We start from the raw sequence: 15148 nt of genomic DNA on the forward strand, positions 1-15148 counted from the left end.
TACACCATTTTTTTTTTCTGCTGTGTAATGTCAGTTTGCCATAATTTAAGCAATTTTTTTTTTTTTTTTTTTTTTTTTTTTTTTTTTTTTTTTGGAACGTACATACATCACTATTAACAGAATTATATTCTTCAATGTATTTGAAAAAACAGTCAAAATAGTTAAATAATTAAAATTATGCAAGTTTTTATATTGAAAACTTCCAGAACTTGCTATAGTGTGCAAATAATGTGAAAGATTCAATTGCTTTTCATCAGGAAAGATGTCCATAAAAAATTAATTTTTTTGCTCTTTCCTTTTTTTTTTGGGGGGGAGGGTTCGCTGCGCTGAATAGACTCGCACAACCCATTTCGTTCATGAGTAAAAAGAGATGGGAAAAAAGAAAAAACAGAAAAACAGAAAGTTGTAAAATGTGAAACATCAAAATTAGGAAATAATAAAATTAGAAATTAGAAACATAAAATTTGAAACACACGATTTGGAGTTTGAAATGTAAGATTTGCAACTTGAAGCATAAAACACTCAACATGAAATTGTAAAAACAAAACAAGAAATCTGAAATGTGAATCAAGAGCCATAAACTTACATCTTGCTAATTTTCAATTTTCAAGTGTAAAAAAAACGAAGCCAGAAACGAAGAATACTGCAGCAGAGCAAATCTATCGATCTACAAGCAAAATTACAAAGAAGCAGTAAATCAAATATATATCGACGAAAAGGAATAACAAGAGAAAAGAAAAAGTTTATAAAACACTAATATTAAAGAATTTCGGCTTGATAAAAACACACATATAACTAAAATGATCTACAAAAATGTGTCCTGGTTAATGGTTCAAATATAAGAAAAATGATTTTCCCAAAAGGGAAGGTAGAAAAAAGAAAAAAAAAAAAAAAAAAAAAAAAACTAAATAGTGGAAGGCTCCTTTTTTTAAAAAAACATTACAATTAGAATCAACCAGAAGTAGTTCTTCCACAATAACCTTCATAGTATAATATACATTTTGTTGCATATGTATATGTGTACGCACCTGTACAAAAACGCATATTCAGTTTAAGACATTTGAACAATCAAGGCTGTAATTAGAGAGGAAACATGGAGAAAAGAGAAAACATGGAGAAAAGAGAAAACATGAATGAAGAAAAGGTGCTCATTTCTGCGGAAAATATCTTCCACGATATTTGTACCTTGACCTTGAATAAAAATATTGAAATAGACATAATTCAAGAAGGGTAAAAAATCAAAAAAAAATATATACGTAAATAAATAAAAAAATTATCAGTAGAAACTGTAATAGTAGTATCTACAGTGTAGTAGCTCATGTGCATACATATTTTTTTGTCAATCATTTTTCCTTTTATTTTTCTCATTTTTTATACACAGGTTGCTGAAAAAGATTATGGATGATGAGGACTCTAATAGTATTCAGTTCGTCGAAGAGAGCTCAAATACACAGGGCGATTTAACAAAACTTAATGTACATTTGAAAGTAGGCGACAAAAATTGCACTTCAAAGAAAAATGAATTTAGATATTTAGATATTCATATTATCATAGATTTTAATAAAAAGAAATTAGGTTACAGTATAGACAATTCAAATATTCATAAATGCTATCACTACAGAATAACAATTATGCTAGATCATATAACACAAGGAGGGCTCACATTTAAGGATAGTATTTTATATATATATAATGGAATTAATGATAAGAATTCCATGATTTGTTATTGTTTTCAAGATGCAAAAATTGTTGATAAAATACTAAACGGTAACGGATCAAACAATTTAAATACACGTAATAGGGATGATATTAAACAAAGTATGACATTTTCCACATCTGACAAATTCGAAAAAAATATGAATTGGTACGAGCAAAAAGATAACTTATTTTTACATAAAAATAAATATATAGAACAGTTAAAAAGAGCTCCCATTTCGTACTCTTTTGAACAAAACATTATCTTTTCAAATGGTTTAAATGATGAATCGGATGAAAACAAATTGCACAAATCGTCTCATTTGAAGCATGCAAAAAGAGATTCTTCGAGGTGCATAGAACCATATGTAGCGGGTGACTTATTATCATCGAATAAAGAGCACGGTGGGGAGGAATTGAAGGAAATAAAAAAAGAATACAATATTTTAAATGGGGAAGCAAAAAAAAGCTTCAGTGGTGAAGTGGGGATTGTAAAGGGGACCAAAAATGGGACAAAAAAAGAGAAAAAAAAAGAGGCCAAAAAGGGGGACAAGAAGGAGACAGAAACTGGAACAGAGAAAGGGAGAGAAAAAGCAAATGTCTTTAGTCAACGCGAACTATCTGAAAATGGAGACACAGGAGCAGAAGTGGATGTAGTAGGAGCAGTTAAACAAGAGAATGGAGTAAACACAGTATTTTCAATGAAGGATATGGAAGAAATTAGTCATTTTCTTCAAGATGATTTTATGAACAAAAGAGGTAAAGGAGGAAATGCACTAATTATAGGTAGTAGGGGAGGAAAATACATAAGAGAAGATGAAAATAGAAAAAAAAAATTTATGAAAATTATGGATGAAAATATCCCATTAACAGTTATTTTGTCAGATAAGGGGAATGATATATGTAAAGAACTAATTAACAAATATTCGAGATATTATCGGGATTTTGTAGAAGAAAGGGTTTTAGGTTGTGGTGGATTTGGATATGTGATGAAGGTTAAAAATAAGAGATTTAACATTTCTTATGCATTGAAAAAAATAACTTTATGTAGTACGAAAAAAAAGGCGTATTCTTATCCAAATTCCAGTAGTGATATAATGAATGAAAACAATCGTTATATAATGGAAGAAGCGATAATGATTGCTAAATTACAACATGAAAATATTGTAAGATATTATGATGCATGGGTTGAAAATAATATAGATTATTATCTACATAATGAAATAGAAAATAATTATGAGCATATCAGTAAGAAGAAGAGAAATTATGCACATTATATGGAAGAAATAATAAACATGCGTCATTATTATGAGGAAAAAAAAGGAATTGATATTAATGAGAAATATTTATATATACTAATGGAGTACTGTCCAGGGAAAACGCTTAGAGAGGCTATAGACTGTGGAATTATATATAAAAATGAGAAACTCATATGGGAGTTGATAAAGCAAATTTTGAAAGGATTGCACTACATACATGATATGAAAGTAATGCACAGAGATATAAAACCGTCTAATATTTTCCTCCAAATAAGTGATAATGTTTTAACAGCCAAAATTGGAGATTTTGGATTGACCACACGAATTGATAATAACAATAATAACATCAATCCATCTGCAGGAACAGTAAATTATATATCTCCTGAACAATTAAATGGGGAATATGTGGATCAAAAGTCTGACATTTTTTCATTAGGTGTTGTATTTTTCGAAATGTTTCATGAACCATTTTCTACTCTCATGGAGAGATCCATAGTTTTGTCCAATTTGCTTAAAGGAATATATCCTGAATATATAAAATCTGATCAGAAAAATTTTCAATTTTTATCCAAATTATTAGCAATAAATCCAAAAGAGAGATCTTGTGCCTATTCCTTACTACATGAAAATTTTCTTTTTTCCTTTGAAAAGGATTTTACAGAAATTTATAATTTAGTAGAAAATAAAGGAAATTGTGAAGAAGTTCATACTATAATTAGTACCCTGTTTGATAAAACTTATAATACTAAAGAAGAAGATGTGGTTAAAAAAGAAGACATGGTATCTTTTCAAAGTGCAAAAATGTTTATTGAAGAATCTGACATGAAAAAATGTATAAAAAAGAAAATTATAAAATCTCTTAAAAAGAGAGGAGCTGTTTTTTTAATTACTCCAATTATTTTACGTAATAGATATTATATAAATCCAGAACATAGTTATGTAGGTGAATCTAACTGTTCATATAACTTGAACAAGAAAAAGGACATTAAAACATCAAACATTTATATTAATACTAATAAAAATGATGTAGAAAGTTTAGTATATTTATTAGACATATATGGAAATAGTATCACCCTACGACCATCTTTTTTTTTCGCCTTTGCTGAATATATATATGAAAATATTGGGTGTTACAATAAGTATAATGAATCCACTTTCTTTTTAAAATTTTATGCGAATGGATATACATATAAATATCCAATCATAAAAAACAAACCATCTAAAAAAGTTATTCACACAGCAATTTATCCAGAAGAAATAGAAAAAATATTTTATTGTATTCTAATTAGTTCCAAAAATTTATATGGTCAAGAAGAATTAAATTATCTTTCTATATTTTCCAATGCAGACATTTTTGTATCTGTTTATACATTATATAACCACATATCATGTTTTAATAAATTATTATTTATATGGTCTTATATTGATTTACTTCCTCTAATACTTAATGAATGCTTAGACATACCAGCCGATATAAGCGAAGAAATGAGTATTCAATTAAAAAAAAATTCGACCTTACTAGCTAATAAATCTTCCATAATGCCCATACTACAAAAATTTAAAATAAATAATAATAACCTCCCAAAAATATGTGATTTTATTTATACTTTATTTCAACTAAAATGTGAAAATGGTAAAGTGGAAGAATATTTAAGTGCTTTGGATACATTTATATCCGATTTTTTAAGCAAGAAGGCTGGTGATCATCTCCCCTCTAATATAACCTCTTGTACTATACATGGGGATAAGACGAGCGTAAATTATGCAATCAGTGATAACATCACAGGTGGGGCCAGTATTAGTGCTAATCCTAGCGGTAATGTTGGTACCAGTGATAGTGCTAGTAGTAGTGCTACCTGCACTTGTCATGCTAGCAATATTGGCAATGTCGGCAGGAATTACAGCCCAATTTCTAGTACAAACCATGCAGCTAGTTCACCACTCAGGGCAAATGACACATCTGCTAAAAAGGTACATATTATTCTAAACGAGAAAACGAACACTAAAGCAGTGAAAAATGTAAGAAGCCATTCGCTAATAGATATAGTAAAAAAAATTAATAGTTTTATAGGAACAAGCACAATGATAGAAAACACTTGTTTTGATTTATTCCTAAATTACGAAGAAAGTTTGTTTTCAAATGAAATTATATTTTATGTTATCGCTGAGGGAAAGAACAGAGATATAATAGCATGTGGTGGAAAGTTCGATAAGGTCCTTCAGAATATGAAAAATGGTGCAGATCGTGGAGGAGCAAGGGGAAGTATAGACAGCAGCAATGGGGGAGCTATGGCTAATCATATGAGAGAAAACATTTGCAATGGCATGAGCAATGACATGAGCAATGATATGAACGAAAACATCTTTAATGATGGGAGCAATAACATCTGCAGTGCAGTGGACTTTGATACCTGGAACGTGCTAAACTGTGACATCAAAGATGATTGTACTGATTTTAAATTATTAAATATGAAAGCATATGGAGTTGAAATTTTTGTAGAAAAAATATTTTTAAAAGTAATCGAATCAAATGAGAAAACACCAATTAATGTTCCATCAACTGCAGCATCTGATAAGACGCAGATTTTTAAAAATTTTTTATTATCATCTGATCATCAGAATAATTTCTCTTGTTCAACTAATTTAATTCAATTCCCCGCTAGCAATTGTTCATTTAGTTATTCTTCTCCCAAGGTGCTTATTCAGGTATATAAAATGGCAGTCCTTCTAATAGCTTATGATTTGTCCAAAAAGTTGTTAGATAAAAATATTCCTTCTTATATCTATTTTTCGATTAATAATGCAAACACGAAAAAAAAAATCAAAAATTTTAAGCCACACAAAATACGCTTCATTATCTCAATCAAGTCATTCGGTAATGACGCTTCTATTGATATTCATAATCCAGTAAATATTAATAACGTCACTTATAAGGTTTTTAATTCGAAAAATGAAGATTGTAATTTTATGCAGCAAGAGGAGCTAATAAATTATTTAATTAAAAATGTCTAGTTTTTTTTTTTTTTTTTTTTTTTCACTCATATAAACGTTTGTGCTATAATTTTGCATATTATCATATATACTTATTGTGTATAAAAAAAAAAAAAAAAAGTGAGACAGGAAAGTAATTTACATATACATATATGCACACATATGTGTCTGTGTTTTCATGAAAGGTTCTAGTGATAGAGTTTATACATATGAAAACGAGAGGGACCATTAGGTTTAGTTAAGTTTCTTGTGCATATAATTTTAGCACATTGTGGTGAAAGGATATTTGTTAGAACAACAGATCTTATAATTTGATGATTGTTGTGTATATGTACACATAACTAAAGATTATTTCCTTTCATGACTCATTGTTATCTTTTAATGTTTTATCCTTCCTTATTTGTATTTTTTGAATATTATTAATTTTACTAACATGATTCATTTTATATATTCAATTTATGATTATTATTAATACCATTTTGTCAATGTTATGAAATTGCTCTCTTTTTTTTTTTTTTTTTTTTTTGTCATTTTCTGGCTTATTTTTTCAAGTTTGAAATGTGGTGTACATATGTAATGTTTTATATTTTATCATCACCCCAGATATACTAAAAAAAACAAATAATGGAGTCCAAAAAGGGGGTTTATATGTTTGTGTACGGAACAAGTATATTTGTACATCCTTCAAAGTGGAAAATAAATAAATATTCCTTTACGTTAGATGATATATTTTACAATTTTTTTTTAATTTTTTTAACTAGATGAAATGTGATACAAGCACATTATGCATAACATTAGTATGCTTTATTATGGATACATAAAATGTATGTACATAGATGAGTAAATACATGTGCATCATCCACTTTTACCATTATTAAGAGATCATTTAATGAATTTTCAAATACATTTATAAAAGAAAAAGCATGGTATATATTCTTAAAATTTCTAGCACATAACAATAGTAATATAGGTAAGATTTGTCTTACACATTTCTTTTTTGTTTTTATTTTTTATTTGTGTAAATGACTGTATGTTGCTTTAGAGCAAACAGAAGATACTAATTAACAGTAATTTATAGGAACAAGTGACATTAAGTTGTTCTTTTCCTCACTTTTTTTTTTTTTTTTTTTAACTTAACCATTATTTTTAACCTTTTTGAATTATATATTTTTTTATGTTTTTAGAGAATTCATCGTAATGAGTTTTAAAAAAATGCAAAAAAAACGAAAAAAAAAAAAAAAAAAAAACTTAGGAAAAGCACAGTTCAATCGTGTAACCCTTTTCATCATTGTGTTTCTATGTTGATTATGCACAAAATGAACAACCAACAAAGAACATATAAAATGATAAGTAAGAAATTAAAGACGCTCTTATATATATTTTTGCATTGTTGTGTGCGTTTTTTTTTTTTTTTTTCTTTCAAAATATAAATTAAGTACAGCAAAAGAATGGATACACGTTTTGCATAATTTTAAAATTACGCATATGCTGCTTTTAGAAAAAAACTCAAGAAGTCGCCATCCAATATGTGAAACACAGTTGTATTTCAAATTAAAGCAAAGTGAAAAGAGATAATTTCCTTAAAGGAGTTAAAAAGATGAAATAGCAAAATTAGGGGATACAAAATTTAATTAGCTTTAAGCTTTACACTTTCAAAAAATGTTACAAAAAAAGGAAATACTTACATTTGAATACTATATTTTTTTAGAGATCATCCAAATTTTCATTTTCTTTAATGTGTTTAATAGCCTGCTTGTTAAAAAGAAGTAAAAATAAATAGCAACACATGATGAAACACTTTTTTTATGCGATAAGTATATATATTTACATGTATACATTTATATATATACTGAAAGAAAAAAAGAACATATTTCGCATACTCCTCACATATATATCATTTTTCATTAACTTACCAAAATGGAATATTCTGCTAAACAGGTGTCTTTATCATCAATGTACATAAATTTTCTTAAAATGTCAAGACCTAATGGAAAAAAAAAAAAAAAAAAAAAAAATGTTCATTAATCATAGATTTCATGTGCAATTCAACATGTTTACCCACTTTTCATATGACTAAGCTTAAAAAGTCCAGTAAGACTATCATTTTTTGCCTGAGGAGCGTACCATTTATTTTTTTTATATAATTCGATATAGTACTATCTGAAGAAAAGTTGGCTACAAGACTAATAATATATCTATTTAAAACAAATTTATGATAAATAATTTCCTCCTTTTTTGATAAATGATCATTTCTCATTCTAAATATTGTTTTTAAATAAGTGAAAATAACATCAATAAATTCTTTTTTTTCTGAACAAGACAGATAATCCAATTCTTCATAATGGTCACTAAAAATGTTAGAAATAAATAAAATTAGCTTGAAAATTTCTAAATTGAAGTTTTTTTTATAATATAGAAACATATCCATACAAAGTGCATTTCTGTTGTATATATCATCGATGTGAACCTCATTAAAATTGGAAAAATAATTTATTTCGTTTATATATATTAGATTTTCCTTTATCTGCTCAATTATATTTCTGTATAAATTTTGATATTTTGAAATTTGTTCTACTTCTAAATTTTTTTCATCAAGGATATTATATACTGCTTCAAGGATGAGTCTATGTATCAGTGCGATGTATTTGAATAAATAACTTTTATTATTTCCTCGATTTATAATTTTCCATCTAATTGGTATGGTATTTTTCTTAAAAAAAGAAATAATATTTTCATTCATTTTTTCAATGTGCTGATAAAAATATATATTAAGTAATTTTATATTTTGTAGAATTTGTAAAAATAATTTATTTTCATTTTTCAATGAATTTTCAATAAATATATAAAAATAGTTGCAAATAGTTGCTTTTTTTTTAATTTTTTTTAAAGAATCCCAAAGAGACAAAAAAAGAATAAAAGAAAAATCTTTCATCATACACAATTGTTCATAAGTTCTATGGTTTATTATAAAGTTGTTTAGGAGCATAAATATATTATCTTTATTAAGTTGTTTTGTTATAATGTAATAAAAGTATGATGGGTAGAGAAATTGAAATATTTCCGTATTATTCTCATTATGAGTTATTAAATTAATTAAAAATATTAATTCGTATTTGTCCACTTCAGCATATAATGAATGGACTTGACTTAAATCGTTGCTGTCCATGTTTTTACTTTGATTCTCCTTTGAGTTAATCAAACCTACATTTTGTTCAGTTTCTGTGATTGTACTATTACCACCATTTTGCCTCCCTAGAAATAAGTTTTTGTATATTTTCTTTTCTGTTATTTTTTCTTTAATCGAGTCATTATGCGGAATATAAAATATGAGAATTTTTAACGCCTTTATAAAGTTGTTCAGGTTGTTTTCGTCCCCATCTGTTTCATGTTCTACTTTGTTTTTGCATTTAACTAGTAATTGAATAACTTTGTTTTCTTCATTTTCGTCTAATTTTATAGCCCCTTCTGGATTTCTGAAATTGTAGTATTTCTCAATAAATTCAGCTTCATCGAAGGGCTCCGATGCCATATTTTTTTTTGGTTACCACTTGGTTTAGATAAATATAGGTTAAGGTAGACTTGTATTTCTTAAAGAACAAGCTAATCCTTATTTCTCTTAAGGGGTTAATTTGATGTATGTTTGTAAATAGGGGTAAAATGGGTATGGATTCATGTTCGCTGACATATATGTATATGTTACATGTGCTTATGCGTAAAAATGTATGTTGTACTTTGTGTTCTTCCTTCATAGCTTTTATCACCTAATTTTTCATACCATCCCAGTTATTCTCATCTCCTTCATTTTTTGTAATTTTAGTTCTTCCCATTTTTTTTTTTTTTCTTTTTAAAAAATAATTCTTTACAAAAGTTCTTTATACCAAAAGTATATTCACCACTCGACACTTAATATTTTTTTAAAATATCCCGGAAATTTTTCTAATGCACAGATGTATATAAAGGTATATATTTTACATAGAAGTGGGGTGGGGCATCGTTCATGTTTATAAAACATTCCTTCTTTCTTTTTTTTTTTTTTGTTGTTAAACAACATATAAATTACTCACCAATTTGGTAGAGCATTTTTAAAAAGTAGAAATTTCATCCTAAATTCTTTTAATAAAAATATAAGGAAAAAATTCGAAAAAGTGAGCATAAAACAACAATACAACTTAATTGTTTATACTTATCTGACAGGAGCAGCTTCCACATTTTCACACACAAAATGGAACAATGTGTAAAAGATGGGAAGGAGAGTCTATTTAGTTCGATCAATGACATTATGAACATGCATTTATATGTGATTAATCTTGAAGAATTGATTATACAATTTTTTTTTTTTTTATTTAAAAATTCATTATTTTTTAATGATGTAGATATGTATTTATAACCCACCTTTACGCGTAAAGATGGAAGAACAACTGGTACGTACAAAATAGTCTATACCCATCCCTTCAGCAAAAAAAAAAAAAAAAAACAAAAAACAAAAAACAAAAACAAAACCATACACATACACGTACAAATACATACGCACACAAGCAAGTAAATAGATGATATATATACTATATATCCTTTACACTAGGTAATTACTCATATGTCATTTTTTTATTTTATTTTAAAATAAATTGCATATGCATTATAATCTAAGGGTTATTTTTGAAAAGATCAAAAATGATAACGGTGAAAAAATGTCACTATGCTAGAAAATGTATTCATAATTTTTCCTGCACACCCATGGTTCATCATTATTAATGTGAAATGCGTGGGTCTAGAAATAGGGAATCCTATTATGGAATAATGTATAAGGATACGATAAAAAAAAACTTCAACACAAAAATGAATCTAAACAAAAAATTGTAATAAAAGAAAGAAGCTACAAAAAGTTGTTTATTAAGATTCAAATTTATATTTAAAAAAAAAAAAAAAAAGTGAATTTAAATTAACAAGATAACATGAAAATGGTTATAGACCATGTCCTCTTAATTTTGTCGCTTCGGTTGCTAACTTGTCAATCTGTAGAAAGGTTAAAATAAATAAAACAATAATTAGACGCACGGCAGAATGTTTGGGTGATAACACACATGTTTTATAATACAAATCAGATAATTTTGTGGATAAATACTTTCATAATTTTTTTTTTTTTTTTTTCAGTGTTACCTGTGGATCGTAATCAGGGAACTCTTTAATCAGGTCAAGAATACTATTTCTCGTTTTTTCTATCAATTGTTCTACAGTCATACCAGGAGTTGGATAAAATGGTTCCCCCACGGAAAAATATACAGTTCCCATGTCGTGTAGTTTTGATTTAATGGGCCATACATTATTTGTTGCATGTAGTGCACATGGCAATATTTCACAGTTATTTTCAATTGCAAATCTAAAAAAGCCTGTTTTGAAAAATTGCAACTCTCCGGTAATAGAACGTGTGCCTTCGGGAAATACAACTGTGCTTATATTCATGTTTTGATATAATTTACATAATTTCATAACCTCTTCAGTTCCCCCTTGTTTAACTTCCCATCCACCTTTTCCTTTAGTAAAATAAACTGGAATATCTCCTGATAAATATAATGCCTGTCCTCCAATAGGTACATTATATAGTGAGCTCTTAAAAACGAATTTTAAATTCCATTGTATGACACCAGCATTAACTATCCATGGGTCTAGTGAAGACAAGTGATTGCAAAATAAAAGAGTTTTCGATACTTTATAACCCTTCTTCGCTTTTCTGATTATTTTTAGTTTCCAAAATGGGTTAAGTGGGCACCACACTATGATGAAAAGGGGGAAATCGAAGGCGAATGAGATGTATACATATATGCATAATCGTTCATATATGCATATCTACATATGCATGTGTAGCATGCACTTTCCTCTTTTCGTTTCAGTTGTTTGTATGTGCTATTTTCCCCTACTTTCATTTTCAAAATAATTGAAATTATTTGTGGCACTTTTACATGTGTCGTACTCAAACTGCTTTTTTCAAATAATTTTAATTTTTCATTTTTCTACTTACTAAGACACATGAAAAGTCTAAAACAGTATCCAAGTATTGTTACCCGAGCCTTTTTGTTACATATAATCAGGGGAAAGAATAAAATGATGCATATTATTTGGCAGCCTAAAGCAAGCGTCAATAAAATGAATAAGAATATTTTAATGTAAACAGTTATAAGGAACCTAATAACAACATGTGATTGTTTGTATCTCTTTTTTATAGAATCATCCATTTTTTTTTTTTTTTTTTTTTTTTTTTTTTTTTTCTTGTAATTAATTTAGTACAGCATCAGAAGGGATAGGAAAATTAATTTTTATTCTTTTTAATTTTAATCTTTTTTTTTCATAGAAGAATAATGCTTAACGAATAGTGCCAGTGCATTTTAATAAGAGTATTTTTATACATATCCAACACATCTTCAAAGTAAAATATATGGAGAAAAAGAATTATAATTTAAAACTGGAGAATTTTTTACAAGGGGTTTTAAATTTTTAAAGGGAAAATATTATGGCACATAGTACTATGTTGCCAGGAGGTTAAGGAAGCATTTATAAATTCACAACTACCCAAGCGATTGAGCATTATTGTGTATATTTTATATGAATCTTAAAGCTAAAATGGTGCAGAAAGCAATAGGAAAAGGGGAGGGGGGGGAAGAAAAAGAAAAAAGTTTGTGTGCGTAAAAACGTTTTAAAATTTTATGTAAAAAGGCTGTTTTTAGTACGATAGAAACTACATCATGTCAATTCTTAATATAGGCATCACCAAAAAAAAAAAAAGAAAGTTACAAAATGAGATGACACGTGTTGACGTGAGTGAAGTGTTTGATTTTGATATATCTATTTATATATGTACAAATTTATAAACACATGGGATATAATACCTAACATCGACTTGTAACACATATGTATAAATATATATACTTATACACGCGTGCACACATATTTAGGGGATGTGATCTATCCATTGCAACAATTTAAGGAAAAGCTTTTCATGGGTACATAAATAGTATATATATATATATATTATCATAGAACGCAGAAGGGAATGAGGTATTTACAACAATATTGTCGTTATAACACCAATTCATGTTATATGTTTTCATTTGCCGCTGATATGCGTAATTTTTGGAACACATACATGGAATGCCAAAAAGAAAAATAAATAATCATTAAAAAGTGAAAATGTACAGCAAAAAAAGAAAAAAAAAAAAAAAAAAAGGTGATAAAGTTAAAAGAAACACTAACTTACATTGTTACGCAATTGCATTTTTCTGCAAACCATAATGAACATTGTACATTACACAGTAGCTGATTTGACACAACAGGTTAATTAAATTATTTACATCTTATTTGTGTATGATAAAAAAAAATAATAAAAAAAGGAAAAAAGGAATTTTTACACTCTCTAAAATCGATGACACTCAAACGCAAAATAGTGCAGATATTTGATGCACATACATAAAGATGGTTTCGCAGAACTGAAAAATCTATACGAGATTTATGACTTTTTTAAATGCACATAAATGAAACTTCCTCGAACTTATTCTCTGCAATTATAGAGCTGTATTATAAATCAGAAATGAATTTTTCCTGAATACACAAATTGAACACTTCTTAAAGTTAAAGGATAAGTAAAATTAAGCTTTTCCCACCTTTTTGATGTTTTCAGTCCTATATTAAAAGGATAATCAACAGAAGGGAAAAAAAATGCGCATATATATATATATATATATATATATATATATATATATATACAACTTGTCAGTGTGGGCACCCATACATGCAAGCAAACTCTAGCTCATTTTAACATTTGCAACATCACTATAGTGGATTCATTGCGAATAACCTGAATTTGCGAATTCTCTTCTTTTCATTGTCCAAGTACTCTTTTAAGTAAATCTGCTTTTCCACCCCAAACTCATCTTCGTATTTGTCTCCAAAAATTTCTTGAACTTCCAAATCCATCTTTTCTCTACCGAAACGCACATACAAAATTTGCAAAGTTTTTTCCACAGTTATATAACCATTCATTTCGTAATCAAACATGAAAAATTGAATAATGTTGTATAGGTCACTTGGTATTTGCTTCTTTTTATCATTTACGCATCGCAAATATAAGAAATAAATTTCATCATAATCTAGACAGTTGTCCATGTTGTCATCGAATTCCCATATCATTCTTTCGACTTCACCCTGGAAAAAAGGGAGAGGGAGAATTAATCCTTTTTTATTTATCTACGTGTATATTTATTTTTTATCTATCTACTTGTATATATTTTTTTTGCTTGTCTATTTATTTATTATTTTGCTTGTTTATATATTATTTTGCTTGTTTATTTATTTATTATTTAACTTATTTATTATTTAACTTATTTATTTTTTTTTTTTTTTCTCATCTCTCAACTTCTCTCCCTTTTCGTCTCTCAATTCTGACAGAGAAATTCAGTTAAAAGCTTCTCCCATGTACATACTCCATAAGTAGATATTTACGCTATCCTAATTTGACTAAAACCATATTATCTGTTATATGCAGTTTACTTGAATAAGCGCTCATTACAACGTAATAAAAATGATTTTCATACAAACGAAGGACACAATACAAAGAGCAAGAAGTGCACTATACACTCTCATTGTTCGATTATTACTACGTCATTTTGTATAAAGATACAGAAAAAGTAAAAAAAAAAAAAAAAATTATAACATAATATAATAACAAATGACTCGTTTATTTATTCGGAAAATGAATTAGTGCATATTGACATAACCTTAGAAATCTTGTAATTATATTTGTTCAAAATATCATGGAGATTGCAAACTGAAATTTTCCCTGTATTATCTTTGTCCATCATCTTAAAAACTCTCTGCAAATTTTTTTTTTCAGTATTCGAAATTTTTTTAAAATTTTTGATGTCTAATGGGGCTATAAATCCATTTCCACAAATATAAAAATTAGGGTTCTTTTCACTATTTAATTTTTCAATAACTGGTATATATGGTTTTTCATCCATTTTTTTTTTTTTATTTTTTTTTTTAACTATTGTTTCTCTTTGATTATTCTAGTGGATTCTTAATTTTGTCAAATTTTATATTTATTATTACGCAGTGAGTAGTATTTCTTTGGTAATAACATATAATTAATGTAGAGAGAAATATATTTGCAAATACTTTTCAAGTGTGCAAAAATATAAAAAAAAAACTAAAGTTAA

The 15148-nt window shown here is 27.3% G+C and overlaps 4 protein-coding genes across 4 annotated transcripts; 1 reads left to right on the top strand and 3 right to left on the bottom strand.

The window, feature by feature from the left end:
- Window positions 1-1111: 1111 nt before the first annotated feature.
- On the top strand, window positions 1112-5966 carry PGO_126390 (serine/threonine protein kinase; the record flags this gene model as incomplete). Its single annotated transcript, XM_028689429.1, has 2 exons — window positions 1112-1230; window positions 1382-5966. The coding sequence occupies 2 exons, from the start codon at window positions 1112-1114 to the stop codon at window positions 5964-5966; spliced, it is 4704 nt and encodes a 1567-aa protein (XP_028545230.1).
- Window positions 5967-7649: 1683 nt separating this feature from the next.
- PGO_126400 (hypothetical protein, conserved) lies at window positions 7650-9474 on the bottom strand (the record flags this gene model as incomplete). The annotated part of the gene is made up of 3 exons (XM_028689430.1): window positions 7650-7694; window positions 7859-7929; window positions 8070-9474. 3 exons carry the CDS (start codon window positions 9472-9474, stop codon window positions 7650-7652), a joined length of 1521 nt encoding a protein of 506 aa, XP_028545231.1.
- A 1430-nt stretch (window positions 9475-10904) lies between these two features.
- On the bottom strand, window positions 10905-12172 carry PGO_126410 (1-acyl-sn-glycerol-3-phosphate acyltransferase; the record flags this gene model as incomplete). Its single annotated transcript, XM_028689431.1, has 3 exons — window positions 10905-10955; window positions 11100-11713; window positions 11959-12172. The coding sequence occupies 3 exons, from the start codon at window positions 12170-12172 to the stop codon at window positions 10905-10907; spliced, it is 879 nt and encodes a 292-aa protein (XP_028545232.1).
- Window positions 12173-13579: 1407 nt separating this feature from the next.
- Window positions 13580-14950, bottom strand: PGO_126420 (hypothetical protein, conserved; the record flags this gene model as incomplete). Its single annotated transcript, XM_028689432.1, has 3 exons — window positions 13580-13613; window positions 13789-14135; window positions 14708-14950. 3 exons carry the CDS (start codon window positions 14948-14950, stop codon window positions 13580-13582), a joined length of 624 nt encoding a protein of 207 aa, XP_028545233.1.
- Between the last annotated feature and the right edge of the window lie 198 nt (window positions 14951-15148).

The sequence above is a fragment of the Plasmodium gonderi genome, assembly GCF_002157705.1.
Source record: "Plasmodium gonderi DNA, contig: Chr12, whole genome shotgun sequence".
In the NCBI taxonomy this organism is placed as follows: domain Eukaryota; phylum Apicomplexa; class Aconoidasida; order Haemosporida; family Plasmodiidae; genus Plasmodium; species Plasmodium gonderi.